The sequence below is a fragment of the Mustelus asterias genome, unplaced genomic scaffold, assembly GCF_964213995.1.
Source record: "Mustelus asterias unplaced genomic scaffold, sMusAst1.hap1.1 HAP1_SCAFFOLD_773, whole genome shotgun sequence".
Classification (NCBI taxonomy): domain Eukaryota; kingdom Metazoa; phylum Chordata; class Chondrichthyes; order Carcharhiniformes; family Triakidae; genus Mustelus; species Mustelus asterias.
In genome coordinates this window covers 218-15,991 of record NW_027590720.1, presented here as the reverse complement: position 1 = coordinate 15,991, position 15,774 = coordinate 218, and the positions used below count along the sequence as shown (strand labels likewise).

The window sequence follows — 15,774 nt, the reverse complement described above, 5'->3', positions numbered from 1 at the left end:
TCTGTCGGGGCAGAGACTGGCAGCGTCTGTCGGGGCAGAGACTGGCAGCGTCTGTCGGGGCAGAGACTGGCAGCGTCTGTCGGGGCAGAGACTGGCAGCGTCTGTCGGGGCAGAGACTGGCAGCGTCTGTCGGGGCAGAGACTGGCAGCGTCTGTCGGGGCAGAGACTGGCAGCGTCTGTCGGGGCAGAGACTGGCAGCGTCTGTCGGGGCAGAGACTGGCAGCGTCTGTCGGGGCAATACTAACCTTATTGAGTTTTTTGAGAAAGTGACCAAGGAGGTGGATGGGGGCAAGGCAGTGGACGTGGTATATATGGATTTTAGTAAGGCGTTTGATAAGGTTCACCATGGTAGGCTTCTGCAGAAAATGCAGATGTATGGGATTGGGGGTGATCTAGGAAATTGGATCAGGAATTGGCTAGCGGATAGGAAACAGAGGGTGGTGGTTGATAGTAAATATTCATCATGGAGTGCGGTTACAAGTGGTGTACCTCAGGGATCTGTTTTGGGGCCACTGCTGTTTGTAATATTTATTAATGATCTGGATGAGGGTATAGTTGGGTGGATTAGCAAATTTGCTGATGACACCAAAGTCGGTGGTGTGGTAGACAGTGAGGAAGGGTGTCGTAGTTTGCAGGAAGACTTAGACAGGTTGCAAAGTTGGGCCGAGAGGTGGCGGATGGAGTTTAATGCGGAGAAGTGTGAGGTAATTCACTTTGGTAGGAATAACAGATGTGTTGAGTATAGGGCTAACGGGAGGACTTTGAATAGTGTGGAGGAGCAGAGGGATCTAGGTGTATGTGTGCATAGATCCCTGAAAGTTGGGAATCAAGTAGATAAGGTTGTTAAGAAGGCATATGGTGTCTTGGCGTTTATTGGTAGGGGGATTGAATTTAGGAGTCGTAGCGTTATGTTGCAACTGTACACAACTCTGGTGCGGCCGCACTTGGAGTACTGTGTGCAGTTCTGGTCCCCACATTACAGGAAGGATGTGGAGGCTTTGGAGAGGGTGCAGAGGAGGTTTACCAGGATGTTGCCTGGTATGGAGGGGAGATCCTATGAGGAGAGGCTGAGGGATTTGGGATTGTTTTCGCTGGAAAGGCGGCGGCTAAGAGGGGATCTTATTGAAACATATAAGATGATTAGAGGTTTAGATAGGGTGGATAGTGATAGCCTTTTTCCTCTGATGGAGAAATCCAGCACGAGGGGGCATGGCTTTAAATTGAGGGGGGGTAGTTATAGAACCGATGTCAGGGGTAGGTTCTTTACCCAGAGGGTGGTGAGGGATTGGAATGCCCTGCCAGCATCAGTAGTAAATGCGCCTAGTTTGGGGGCGTTTAAGAGATCCGTAGATAGGTTCATGGACGAAAAGAAATTGGTTTAGGTTGGAGGGTCACAGTTTTTTTTTAACTGGTCGGTGCAACATCGTGGGCCGAAGGGCCTGTTCTGCGCTGTAATGTTCTATGTTCTATGTTCTATGTTCTGTCGGGGGAAATGATCTGTTGTATCTCCCTACAGATGCAGCATTCTCTGCTTCAGATTCCAGCATCTGCAGTACTTTGCTTATTTTAATGTAAAACTTGAATCAATCTGTCCCTTGGCTAAGCTGCCTGCAGCTGAGGTAGTAATCCGGAGATTGATACCTTCTAAAGTTCTCTTTATTTCTTAAAAATTGTTACAAAGCTCCCTCAACGGGATCTCATTTCCCCCTCCTGCCTGTGTGGGGCGTGACCGTGAGATTCTTGCCTTTCCTTCTCCAACCACGTGCTACGGTGCCAAATGGTCGATTTGACCATGATCCTGTTCCCCTTGCTCTCGCCCACACTGGCAGCATGTAACCCGTTGGGCAAAGGCTTCCATCGCTGCACCTTGAGTCCCTTCGGCCTTCGTGACTCAGAGTTAGACCCTCTTGCCTCTGGCCAACCAACTGCATCTTAAAGCACGACCTAACCTAAGGGATATGTTTGCCTCCTGGTCTAGACATTCAGGGTAACACTTGCTCCTGCACCACACTATCTGCAGCTCGGAGCCCAGCTGGGCAGCTCCGAGTTGTTGCAGACTCTCGCTGCAGATGCATTGCCCCCTCTATCTGACCTTGTTTTATACGTGTAATTAGCTAAAGGCCTATATAATTAATTTGCTCATTTTATTAATTTTAAGCTAATTAATTTAACCAGTATGAATTAATTCACTAAAGCAGCGGTGTTAGTTTCTAATTTATGCCATTCCCCTAGTTGAGGGAGCACAGTACGTAATGCTTATTAACCTGCCGCTGTATTGTTGCTACGTCTGGGAGTTACTTAATCCAGCGGAGAGAAAGCATCTTGCATGGTTTATGTATTTTAACTTTATCTTTGACTTTATCTTGGTGACGCTTTATTGGTAATCATCTTTAGTCCATTGCAAGATTTTCTTTTAAAACTCTGCCAAGCCCTCAGCTGCTATCAAAACTTTTTTTTTGTATTTTTATTCCAATTCAATCAAATCAAGTCCAACTCAGAGTCTGAGCAAGTGAGACATTCCCGATCCAAGCTGACAAGACAGGGCTCTCACCCCCTGTCTTGGGCTTGATCTACATGATCCAAGCTGATTGGAGTAGGCAGAGCTCCTTCTCCAAGGCTTGATCTCATTTACATCTTAGCCAAAAGGCCGAGATGCTGCTTTTAAAAATTGTTTCAAATGAAGCTAAAATGTTACCTAAAGACTTCAACCAAGTACAGCATGTCGATACTGCACTTGATCTTAGCCAAAAGGCCGAGAAGCAATCAAAACTTCAACTGCTTGGTTCCTCGAGCTCTCTCACTGCCAGAGGAGCTCCCCCTCCCCGCTCTGCACCTGCCAAATTCTCAACCCCTTCTCCCTGCTCACCATCCACTTGGTTAACGCTGTGAACTGCAGGACCTGCGAGCGGTTTGTGTTGTTCACCAGTTGACTGGCTGCAGACCCACTCATTGTCCTGCAGATGGTGCTGGTGAGGTAGGCCACAGCACTTTAGCTTCCCTGGGCCTTCAGTGTCCGCAAACCAGTTCCACAAACTCAGCATTACATTTCCACCAGGCCAGTTGAGATCCATGTCCTCTTCTTTCTCATTTTAAAATCCCCTTTCTTTTCTTAGTTGCCCATGCATGCATCTACAAAGTTAATTAAATCCTATCCTCTTACCCCACCCCCTTCCCAAAACCGTTGAACCTTGCTGTGATACAGTCTCTACTTGTTCATGTGTGTGCACATTTTTGACTGAGATGGCCTTGGCCCCCTCATCTTCAGTCGGGTGAGAGTCCTGTCTTAACCCCAGCTACAGATACGGTGGCAGAGTGTGAGACCCAGCCCAGTGCTCTGGGTTGGTGAAAATATTCATTTTTGGTGCCAGTGCTTTGAGATTCCTTGGGCCATTATTACACAACATGGATTCAAGTCCCACCATAGCAGCCAGTGGAATTTAAATCCAATTCATGAAATCTGGAAGATAAAGCTAGCCTCAGTAACGGTGACCTGTTAAACTATCACCGATTGATGTAAGAACCCATCTGGTTCACTAATGTCCTTTAGGGAAGGAAATCCACCACCCTTACCCAGTCTGGCCTACAGGGCAGCACTGTAGCACAGTGGTTAGCCAGGGACCCGGGTTCGATTCTCGGCTTGGGTCACTGTCTGTGTGGAGTCTGCACGTTCTCCCCGTCTCTGCGTGGGTTTCCTCCGGGTGCTCTGGTTTCCTCCCACAGTCCGAAAGACGTGCTGGTTAGGGTGCATTGGCCGTGCTAAATTCTTCCCCAGTGTACCCGAACAGGCACCGGGGTGTGGCCACTAGGGGATTTTCACAGTAACTTCATTGCAGTGTTAATGTAAGCTCACTCGTGTCACACTCCAGAGCCACAGCAATGTGATTGACTCTTAACTGCCCCTCTGAAATGGCCTAGCAAGCCCCTCAGTTCAAGGGGCAATGAGAGATGGGCAACATTGGCCTTCCAGCCAATGCCCCAGTTTTTAAAAAGAAAATCATTCACACGGGCTGGGGAATGGAGGGAGAACGGGGACAGAGCCCCTTCGTCCTAGGGCCTGCAGTTCCACCCTGTCAGGGCCCTGTGGTGGCAGTCAGTTAATCGAGGGTGATTGGAGAACGGAGGAAATGCGCGATAGCATCTGAAGAAGCTGGGCTTGTGTTTCTGAGTTAGGTCCTGATCTGATCTGACAAAGGGTTATTTCCCAGAAACCTTTAACCTGGTCTTATTGTCATCTTTTCCAGCGAATTTCTGTTGTGGGGTGAGGTCATGTGTGGGTTACGGGAAGGCAAGGAGGGAAAGAGTAAAATTGAGGTCCTGGAACTCCCTCCCCAACAGCACAGTGGGTGCACCTACAGCACACTGAACTGCAGCGGGTTCAGAGTGGCAGCTCACCCACCATCTTCTCAAGGGGCAATTAGGGATGGGCAATAAATGCAGGCCTAGCCAGCGACGCCGACATCCTGTAAATAAATGTAATATTACAAGCTATTACAAGGGGGCTATTACAAGCTATTACAAGCTATTACAAGGGGTCATAACTATCGGGTTCATGGTGGGAGATATAGGAAGGATATCAGAGGTAGGTTCTTTACGCAGAGAGTGGTTGGGGTGTGGAATGGACTGCCTGCAGTGATAGCGGAGTCAGACACTTTAGGAACATTTAAGCGGTTATTGGATAGGCACATGGAGCACACCAGGATGATAGGGAGTGGGATAGCTTGATCTTGGTTTCGAACAAAGCTCGGCACAACATCGTGGGCCGAAGGGCCTGTTCTGTGCTGTACTGTTCTATGTTCTATTCCTGGCCATATGTGGCTTCCGGCTCTGAGTGATTGCTGCATGCTTAAGGTGTTTGCATGTAAAGATGGTTGGGCATTAGGTTAATTGGAAGATGGAAATTGTAGGTTGTATTTATAAAAAAGAAATGCTTTTTTGAAATGGAATTGTCGCTGGAAAAAAGAATCTTTGCACAGCACAACACCGTTAACCTTCATTTTCCAATCTCCTCCCTTACTCAGGTACCTGCCACCCGTGAGGTTCTGGGATCTCTGCCGAATGTGTTCAGTGCACTGTGCCTGAATGCTCGTGGGCTGCAGTCCTTTGTGCAATGCCAGCCCTTCGACCGACTCTTTAAGGTGCTGCTCTCTCCCGACTACCTGCCCGCGATGAGGAGGCGTCGCAGCTCGGATCCATTAGGTCAGTATTCCGGGTCATTCTGCTGGTTGTTGCAGTTCTGTTCCACAGGTGCAGTGCTAGATATTCTAGAAAATTCTTTGTGAGCATTGCTGGCAAGAGCAGTATTTGGTGCCCGCCCCTTGAACCGAATCATCTTGGTAATGTCATTCCAGAGGGGCAGTTAAGAGTCGACCACATTGCTGTAGGTCTGGAGTCACATGTAGGTTAGACCAGATAAGGACGGCAGATTTCCTTCCCTAACCGGCATCAGTGAACCAGATGGGTTTTTACGGCAATTGCCAATAGTTTCATGGTCACCATTACTGAGGCTAGCTTTTAATTCCGGATTTCAATAATTCAATTTAAATTCCTCCAGCTGCCTTGGTGAGATTGGAGCCTGGGCCCTGTGGATTACTAGTTCAGTGACATGAGCAATATGCCACCATCTCCCAGAAGACCAGAAGGACCAGGAACACAAGTAGGCCGTTCAGCCCCTTGAGCCTGCTCCGCCATTCAATAGGATCATGGCTGATCCAAAGTTCCGCTTTCCTGCCCTTTCCCTGTAACCCTTGATTCCCTTACTGATCAAAAATCTATCCATCTCAGCCTTAAATATACACAAGGACTCTGCCCCCACAGGGTGACATGGTGGCACAGTGGTTAGCACTGCTGCCTCAGTGCCAGGAACCCTGGTTCGATTCCCGGCTTGGGTCACTGTCTGTGTGGAGTTTGCATGTTCTCCCCGTGTCTGCGTGGGTTTCCTCCGGGTGCTCTGATTTCTTCCCACAGTCCGAAAACCATGCTGGTAAGGTGCATTGGCCGTGCTAAATTCTCCATCAGTGTACCCGAACAGGTACCAGAGTGTGTAGCTTTATTGCAGCGTTAATGTAAGCCTATTTGTGACTCTGATAAATAAACTTTAAACTTTATTTCTGAACCTTCCTTTCGGTTTTAGAGACCAGATGGAAGGCTCCCTTATCTCTCCGCAGTTCATTTAGCATTCCAGAACATTGACACTACAATGAAAGTTGCCTGCATGCTGCAGAGTAGCGATGCGCCTTTGGCATGAGGGCCAAGTCGTGCTTTCCTTAGCCCTCTGAGAGTGCCTGAGCCGCCACAGACATGACAAGCTGGCGTCCAAAGCCCCACCCTCCTCCTTAAACAGCAGGGCGCAGTCGGCAACTAGGAACTGGGGGTGGGGCAGCAGAGAAAATCTAAAAATGAGAGGACGAGCTTTGAGGAGTGAAATTAGGAAGCATTTCCACACACAAAGCGTGTTGGGAGCTTGGAACTCTCTTCCACAAACGACAATCGATGTTGGGTCAGCTACTAAAGTTTTAAGTGTGAGAAAGATAGAGTTTTGTCAACCAAAGATATTGTGGGATATGTGCAATAATAGTAGAGATACAGAGTCCAATCGCAGAACAGGCTGGAGAGGTGGCTAAGCAGCCTGTTCTTGTGTTGTTGATACAAGGCTAAATATGAAGGAGCAAAACTGTTTGGTCATCTTCTGTCAGTGGGGTAGCACAGTGGTTAGCACTGCTGCCTCACAGCACCGGGTTCAATTCCCGGCTTGGGTCACTGTCTGTGTGGAGTTCTTCCTGTGTCTGCGTGGGTTTCCTCCGGGTGCTCCCGTTTCCTCCCACAGTCTGAAAGACGTGCTGGTTAGGTGCATTGGCCATGCTACATTTTCGCTCAGTGTACCCGAACAGGCGCCAGAGTGTGGCAACTAGGGGATTTTCACACTAACTTCATTGCGGTGTTCATATATCATAGAATCCCTACAGTGCAGAAGGAGGCCATTCAGCCCATTGAGTCTGCACCAACCACAATCCCACCCCAGCCCTATCCCCATAACCCTACTTATTTACCCTACAAACCCCCTGACACTAAGGGACAATTTAGCATGGCCAATGGACCCTAACCAGCATGTTTTTTGGAGTGCGGGAGGAAACGGGAGCACCCGGAAGAAACCCACGCAGACACGGGGAGAACAGACTACACACCGACAGTGACCCAAGCCGGGAATCGAACCCGGGTCCCTGGCACTGTGAGGCAGCAGTGCTAACCACTTGTGCCGTCCTATGCTGCCCCAAAAATAATACGTGAAAAGTAATGAAAGTAATAAAAGTAATAAGCCTACTGGTGACACTAATAAATAAACTTTATAAACTTTAACTAATAATGTGACAGTGCCAAGTAAATTGTCTGATACTGTTCCCGGTCTGTACAGGTGATACAGCATCCAACCTCGGCAGCGCTGTGGACGAACTGATGAGACATCAGCCAACTCTGAAGACCGACGCCACAGCTGCAATCATAAAGGTGCGTGACCGTGCGCGTCCAGTCCAGCTGCCGTGCTGGGATTTAAGCTCTTGTTCTCTGGATTGTTAGTCCAGTCCTCAGGATTGAGCATCCTGGGCCGTCTCTCTGCTGACTGCTGGCCACAAATAACTTACCGAAAATTGATGGTCGTGGGACTGTAGGGGGTGAGGTCCTTAAAACGATTACTATTACTAAAGAGGTAGTGCTTGGGCTAATGGGACTAAAGGTGCCTCCACTTCTACCTCTGCTTGAACAGAGGGGAGTACAATAGGATGAGGGCAGAATTGGCTAATGTAGACTGGGAGCACAGTCTAGTTGGTGGGACAGCTGAGCAACAGTGGCGGATTTTTAAGGAGATTTTTCTCAGTACTCAGTACAAATATATTCCTGTGATAAAAAAGGAATGTAAGAAAAGGGATAACCAGCCGTGGATAACTAAGGAAATAAAGGAGAGTATTAAATTAAAAACCGATGCATACAGAGTGGCCAAAATTAGTGGGGAATTAGAAGATTGGGAAAGCTTTAAAAAACAACAAAGAACTACTAAGAAAGCGATAAAGAAAGGAAAGATAGATTATGAAACTAAACTAGCACAAAATATAAAAACTGATAGTAAAAGTTTTTACAAATATATAAAAAAGAAAAGAGTGGCTAAAGTAAATGTTGGACCCTTAGAAGATGAGAAGGGGGATTTAATAATGGGAAACAAGGAAATGGCCGAGGCCTTTAACAAGTTTTTTGTGTCGGTCTTCACGGTAGAGGACACAAATAGCTTACCGAAAATTGATGGTCATGGGACTGTAGAGGGTGAGGTCCTTAAAACGATTACTATTACTAAAGAGGTAGTGCTTGGGCTAATGAGACTAAAGGTAGACAAGTCCCCGGGCCCGGATGGAATGCATCCCAGGGTACTGAAAAAAATGGCAGAAGTAATAGTGGATGCGTTGGTTGTAATTTATCAAAATTCGCTGGACTCTGGGGAAGTGCCGGCTGATTGGAAAACAGCGAATGTGACGCCACTGTTTAAAAAAGGAGGTAGACAAAAGGCGGGTAACTACAGGCCGATTAGCTTAACGTCTGTAGTTGGGAAATTGCTGGAATCCATCATTAAAGAAGAAATAGCAGGACACCTGGAAAAAAATGGTTCGATCAAGCAGACGCAGCATGGATTCATGAAGGGAAAGTCGTGTTTGACGAATTTACTGGATTTTTATGAAGATGTAACGAGTGCGGTTGACAGAGGGGAACAGATGTGGTGTTTTTAGATTTCCAGAAGGCGTTCGATAAGGTGCCTCACAAAAGGTGCCTCACAAAAGGTTGCTGCAGAAGATTGGGGTACACGGAGTTAACATAGAACATAGAACATTACAGCGCAGAACAGGCCCTTCGGCCCACGATGTTGCACCGACCAGTTAAAAAAAAACTGTGACCCTCCAACCTAAACCAATTTCTTTTCGTCCATGAACCTATCTACGGATCTCTTAAACGCCCCCAAACTAGGCGCATTTACTACTGATGCTGGCAGGGCATTCCAATCCCTCACCACCCTCTGGGTAAAGAACCTACCCCTGACATCGGTTCTATAACTACCCCCCCTCAATTTAAAGCCATGCCCCCTCGTGCTGGATTTCTCCATCAGAGGAAAAAGGCTATCACTATCCACCCTATCTAAACCTCTAATCATCTTATATGTTTCAATAAGATCCCCTCTTAGCCGCCGCCTTTCCAGCGAAAACAATCCCAAATCCCTCAGCCTCTCCTCATAGGATCTCCCCTCCATACCAGGCAACATCCTGGTAAACCTCCTCTGCACCCTCTCCAAAGCCTCCACATCCTTCCTGTAATGTGGGGACCAGAACTGCACACAGTACTCCAAGTGCGGCCGCACCAGAGTTGTGTACAGTTGCAACATAACGCTACGACTCCTAAATTCAATCCCCCTACCAATAAACGCCAAGACACCATATGCCTTTTTAACAACCTTATCTACTTGATTCCCAACTTTCAGGGATCTATGCACACATACACCTAGATCCCTCTGCTCCTCCACACTATTCAAAGTCCTCCCGTTAGCCCTATACTCAACACATCTGTTATTCCTACCAAAGTGAATTACCTCACACTTCTCCGCATTAAACTCCATCCGCCACCTCTCGGCCCAACTTTGCAACCTGTCTAAGTCTTCCTGCAAACTACGACACCCTTCCTCACTGTCTACCACACCACCGACTTTGGTGTCATCAGCAAATTTGCTAATCCACCCAACTATACCCTCATCCAGATCATTAATAAATATTACAAACAGCAGTGGCCCCAAAACAGATCCCTGAGGTACACCACTTGTAACCGCACTCCATGATGAATATTTACTATCAACCACCACCCTCTGTTTCCTATCCGCTAGCCAATTCCTGATCCAATTTCCTAGATCACCCCCAATCCCATACATCTGCATTTTCTGCAGAAGCCTACCATGGTGAACCTTATCAAACGCCTTACTAAAATCCATATATACCACGTCCACTGCCTTGCCCCCATCCACCTCCTTGGTCACTTTCTCAAAAGAGTTGGGGGTAAAGTGTTAGTGTGGATTGGGGATTGGCTATCTAACAGGAAGCAGAGAGTTGGAATAAATGGGTGCTTTTCTGGTTGGCAGTTGGTGACTAGTGGCGTGCCGCAGGGATCGGTGCTGGGGCCTCAACTGTTTACCATATACATAGACGATCTGGAGGAGGGGACTGAGTTTAGGGTAACAAAGTTTGTGGATGATACAAAGATGAGTGGGAAAGCGAATTGCGTGGAGGATGCAGAAAGTCTGCAGAGAGATTTGGATAGGCGAAGTGAGTGGGCGAGGATCTGGCAGATGGAGTATAACGTTGACAAGTGTGAGGTTATCCACTTTGGAAGCAATAATAGTAAAATGGACTATTATTTAAATGGTAAAAAATTACAACATGCTACTGTGCAGAGGGACCTGGGGGTCCGTGTGCATGAATCGCAAAAACTCAGTTTGCAGGTGCAGCAGGTGATCAAGAAGGCGAATGGAATGTTGGCCTTTATCGCGAAGGGGATGGAGTATAAAAGCAGGGAGGTCTTGCTGCAATTGTACAAGTTACTGGTGAGGCTGCAACTAGAATACTGTGTGCAATTTTGGTCCCCTTATTTGCAGAAGGATGTATTGGCCTTGGAGGGAGTACAGAGAAGGTTCGCCAGTTGATACCGGAGATGAGGGGGTTAGCTTATGAGGAGAGATTGAGTAGATTGGGCCTGTACCCGTTGGAGTTTAGAAAGCTGAGGGGAGATCTTATAGAGACATATAAGATAATGAAGGGGCTCGACAGGGTAGAGGCAGTGAGATTCTTTCCACTTAGAAAGGAAACAAGAACTAGAGGACACAGCCTCAAAATAAGGGGAGTCAGTTTAGAACAGAGTTGAGGAGGAACTTCTTCTCTCAGAGGCTAGTGAATCTCTGGAATTCTCTGCCCATTGAAGCAGTGAAGGCTACCTTGTTAAATATGTTTAAGTCACAGGTAGATCGATTTCTGATCAAGAAGGGAATTAAGGGTTATGGGGAGCGGGCGAATAAGTGGAACTAAACCACTATCAGATCAGCCATGATCTTATTGAATGGCGGGGCAGGCTCGAGGGGCTAGATGGCCTACTCCTGCTCCTATTTCTTATGTTCTTATGTTCTTATGTTCTTACCTGTTTTAGAAACATAGAAAACTACAGCACAAAACAGGCCCTTCGGCCCCACAAGTTGTGCCGAACATATCCCTACCTTTTAGGCCTATCTATAACCCTCCATCCTATTAAGTCCCATGTACTCATCCAGGAGTTTCTTAAAAGACCCTATTGAGTTTGCCTCCACCACCACTGACGGCAGCCGATTCCACTCGCCCACCACCCTTTGTGTGAAAAACTTCCCCCGAACATTTCCCCTGTACCTACCCCCCAGCACCTTAAACCTGTGTCGTAGCAGCCATTTCCACCCTGGGAAAAAGCCTCAGAGTCCACCCGATCTATGCCTCTCAACATCTTATACACCTCTATTAGGTCTCCTCTCATCCTACGTCTCTCCAAGGAGAAAAGACCGAGCTCCCTCAGCCTATCCTCATAAGGCATGCCACTCAATCCAGGCAACATCCTTGGAATCGCCTCTGCACCCTTTCAATCTTTTCCACATCCTTCCTGCAATGAGGCAACCAGAACTGAGCACAATACTCCAAGTGGGGTCTGACGAGGGTCTTATATAGCTGCATCATTATCCCTGGACTCCTAAACTCAATCCCTCGATTGATAAAGGCCAGCACACCATACGCCTTCTTAACCACCTCCTCCACCTGCGGGGCCGATTTTAGAGTCCTATGGACCCGGACCCCAAGGTCCTTCTGATCCTCCACAGTACTAAGAGTCTTTCCCTTAATATTGTACTCCTCATCCCATTTGACCTGCCAAAATGGACCACTACGCATTTATCTGGGTTGAAGTCCATCTGCCACTTCTCCGCCCAGTCTTGCATCCTATCTATGTCGCTCTGTAACTTCTGACATCCCTCCAGACTATCCACAACCCCACCAACCTTCGTGTCGTCGTCAAACTTACCAACCCATCCCTCCACTTCCTCATCCAGGTCATTTATGAAAATGACAAACAGCAAGGGTCCCAGAACAGATCCCTGGGGCACACCACTGGTGACCGACCTCCATTTAGAAAAAGACCCATCTTTACACACTCTTTGCCTCCTTTGGGCAAGCCAGTTCTGGATCCACAGGGCAGCAGCCCCTTGGATCCCATGCCCTCTTACTTTTTCTGGCAGCCTTGCATGGAGGACCTTATCGAACGCCTTGCTAAAATCCATATAAACCACATCTGCCGCTTTGCCTTGGTCAATGTGTTTAGTCACATTTTCGAAGAACTCCACCAGGCTCGTAAGGCACGATCTGCCTTTGACAAAGCCATGCTGAGTATTCTTGAGCATACTAAACCTCTCCAAATGCTCATAAATCTTGTCCCTCAGGATCTTCTCCATCAGCTTACCAACCACTGAGGTTAGATTCACCGGTCGGTAATTTCCTGGGCTATCCCTATTCCCCTTCTTGAAAATAGGAACCACATCCGCAATCCTCCAATCCTCCGGCACCTTTCCCGTCTCCATCGATGACACAAAGATCATCGCCAGAGGCTCTGCAATCTTCCCTCGTCTCCCACAGTAACCTGGGGTACATCCCATCTGGACCCGGCGACTTATCTATCTTGATGCCATTCAAAGATTCCAGCACAACCTCTTTGTTAAAGTCCACATACTCAATCTTTTCAGTCCACCGCAAGCCCACAGTACATCCACCCAGGTCCTTCTCCTCTGTGAAAACCGAGGCAAAATACTCATTGAGCACCTCTGCCATTTCTACTGGTTCCGTACTGATTTTCCCGCCTTCACCTTTTATAGGCCCTATTCCTTCACGTCTCATCCTTTTACTCTTCACATATTTATAGCACGCCTTAGGGTTTTCCTTAATTCTACTTGCCAAGGCCTTCTCGTGACCCCTACTGGCTCTCCTAATTTCCTCCTTTAGTCCCTTCCTACAAGCCGTATACTCATCTAGATCCCTATCTTCACCAAGCTCTCTGAACCTTTTGTACACTTTCCTTTTCTTCTCGACTAGGTCCCGCACAGCTTTCGTGCACCACAGTTCCTTTAACCTACCAACTCCTCCCTGTCTGCTCGGAACATTGTCCTGTAGAACCCTAGACAGACATCCCTTGAAAAACTGCCACCTCTCTTCAGTAGATTTCCCCGAGAATACCTCCTTCCAATTTGCTCCTCTAATTTGCTGCCTTATGTCTTCATATTTCCCCTTACTCCATATAAACGCTTTCTTAGATTGCCTGATCCTCTCTTTTTCCAATGCAAGCATAAAGGAGATAGAGTTATGATCGCTATCCCCAAGATGCTCTCCCACTGAGAGATCTGACACCTGTCCAGGCTCATTGGTCAGTATCAGATCAAGTACAGCCTCTCCTCTTAGAACATAGAACAGTACAGCACAGAACAGGCCCTTCGGCCCACGATGTTGTGCCGAGCTTTATCTGAAACCAAGATCCAGCTATCCCACTCCCTATCATCCTGGTGTGCTCCATGTGCCTGTCCAATAACCGCTTAAATGTTCCTAAAGTGTCTGACTCCACTATCACTGCAGGCAGTTCATTCCACACCCCAACCACTCTCTGCGTAAAGAACCTACCTCTGATATCCTTCCTATATCACCTCACATTTATCAGGGTTAAACTCCATTTGCCATTTTTCAGCCCAGCTTTGCATCCTATCTATGTCTCTTTGCAGCCTACAACAGCCCTCCACCTCATCCACTACTCCACCAATCTTGGTGTCATCAGCAAATTTACTGATCCACCCTTCAGCCCCCTCCTCTAAGTCATTAATAAAAATCACAAAGAGCAGAGGACCAAGCACTGATCCCTGTGGCACTCCGCTAGCAACCTGCCTCCAGTCCGAAAATTTTCCATCGACCACCACGCTCTGTCTTCGATCAGATAGCCAGTTACCTATCCAATCGGCCAACTTTCCCTCTATCCCACACCTCCTTACTTTCATCATAAGCCGACCATGGGGGACCTTATCAAACGCCTTACTAAAATCCATGTGTATGACATCAACTGCCCTACCTTCATCAACACACTTAGTTACCTCCTCAAAAAATTCAATCAAATTTGTGAGGCACAACTTGCCCTTCACGAATCCATGCTGACTATCCCGGATTAATCCGCATCTTTCTAAATGGTCGTAAATCCCATCCCTAAGGACCTTTTCCATCAATTTACCAACCACCGAAGTAAGACTAACCGGTCTATAGTTACCAGGGTCATTTCTATTCCCTTTCTTAAACAGAGGAACAACATTCGCCACGCTCCAGTCCTCTGGCACCATCCCCGTGGACAGCGAGGACCCAAAGATCAAAGCCAAAGGCTCTGCAATCTCATCCCTTGCCTCCCAAAGAATCCTAGGATATATTTATATCTTATAGCTTATATATATTTATATATTTATATCTTGTTGCTTGCATGTACCTCGGTGTTTGGTCAGGACAGAATCTCACCCGACTATGATTGTCCTGTACTTTTGAACAGCCTGTCTAAAATCCTGTGTTTAGGTTGATCATTAAGGGCACTTGGGTGCAGTGCGTGGGGGAAGGTACAATAGCGTGGATCTGCGCCAAAGTGGGAGGGAGTGGAGGTGAAGTTTGTTTTTAACTAACACAGCCCCGTTCTGCTCTTCAGTTACTCGAAGAAATCTGCAACCTGGGAAGAGACCCGAAATACATCTGCCAGAAGCCTTCCATCCAGAAAGCGGACGGGACTGCGAGTGCCCCACCACCTCGGTCCAATCATGCTGCAGAAGAGGCATCCAGTGAGGATGAGGAGGAGGAGGAAGTTCAGGCTATGCAGAGCTTCAGCAGCAGCATGGCTGTTCAGCAGAGTGACCCTGAACCCAACCAACAGTGAGTCATTACTGACATACCTTTCAGAGCACATCGCTTTCACAGTGGCTTGTACACAACTGCCTCAGGATGGCTCACATATTGGCTGTATGAAAACGCCTTGTGGAGGCTCGCATGGTCGCTGTACGTGAGTGCATTAGGATGGCTTTTAAAATGGCCTGTACAAGGATACCCAAAAGTTGTCGTACAATGATCTAACTTGAAACCCAGACTACATTGAACAGTCGGCAAGTTGTTGCTGTTTGTTTTATTTCCAGTAGAAATCCAGGACCGGCCTGGGCTCGAGTTGAAAGGTGACACCATCCAGGGGTTTTAAAGCCCAGTGGAGGAAATGTGAGGAGGGGGTTCCACACACTGTACAGGCTGAAATAGAGGACACTTATAGTGGGCAAGAAATGCTGGCCCAGTTAGCAATGCCCACAACTCCCAGGACAGGGACAGCACGGGGTTAGATACAGAGTAAAGCTCCCTCTACACTGTCCCCATCAAACATTCCCAGGACAGGGACAGCACGGGGTTAGATACAGAGTAAAGCTCCCTCCACACTGTCCCCATCAAACACTCCCAGGACAGGTACAGCTCGGGGTTAGATACAGAGTAAAGCCCCCTCTACACTGTCCCCATCAATCCTGACCCTCTCTCGACCCACCTCTCCCACTCTTGAAACCCCTCTCCCTCTCTCGACCCCCCTTCTCCCTCTCTCGACCCCCCTTCTCCCTCTCTCGACCCCCCTACTCCCTCTCTCGACCCCCCTTCT

At 47.8% G+C, this 15,774-nt stretch overlaps 1 protein-coding gene and 1 non-coding gene across 6 annotated transcripts in view; one reads left to right on the top strand and one right to left on the bottom strand.

Moving 5' to 3' along the window:
• LOC144487398 (E3 ubiquitin-protein ligase HUWE1-like) overlaps window positions 1–15,021 on the top strand; it is a 165,256-nt gene extending 150,235 nt beyond the window's left edge. For all 5 annotated transcript variants that reach the window (XM_078205490.1, XM_078205486.1, XM_078205487.1 and 2 more), the window contains 3 exons: window positions 5,019–5,196; window positions 7,409–7,500; window positions 14,797–15,021. In XM_078205490.1, coding sequence (XP_078061616.1) covers window positions 5,019–5,196; window positions 7,409–7,500; window positions 14,797–15,021 — 495 coding nt within the window. The remainder of the gene's footprint in view (window positions 1–5,018; window positions 5,197–7,408; window positions 7,501–14,796) is intronic.
• Window positions 2,573–2,764, bottom strand: LOC144487400 (U2 spliceosomal RNA). The gene has a single exon (XR_013496405.1). It is a non-coding gene; the product is annotated as a U2 spliceosomal RNA (small nuclear RNA).
• Window positions 15,022–15,774: the final 753 nt, after the last annotated feature.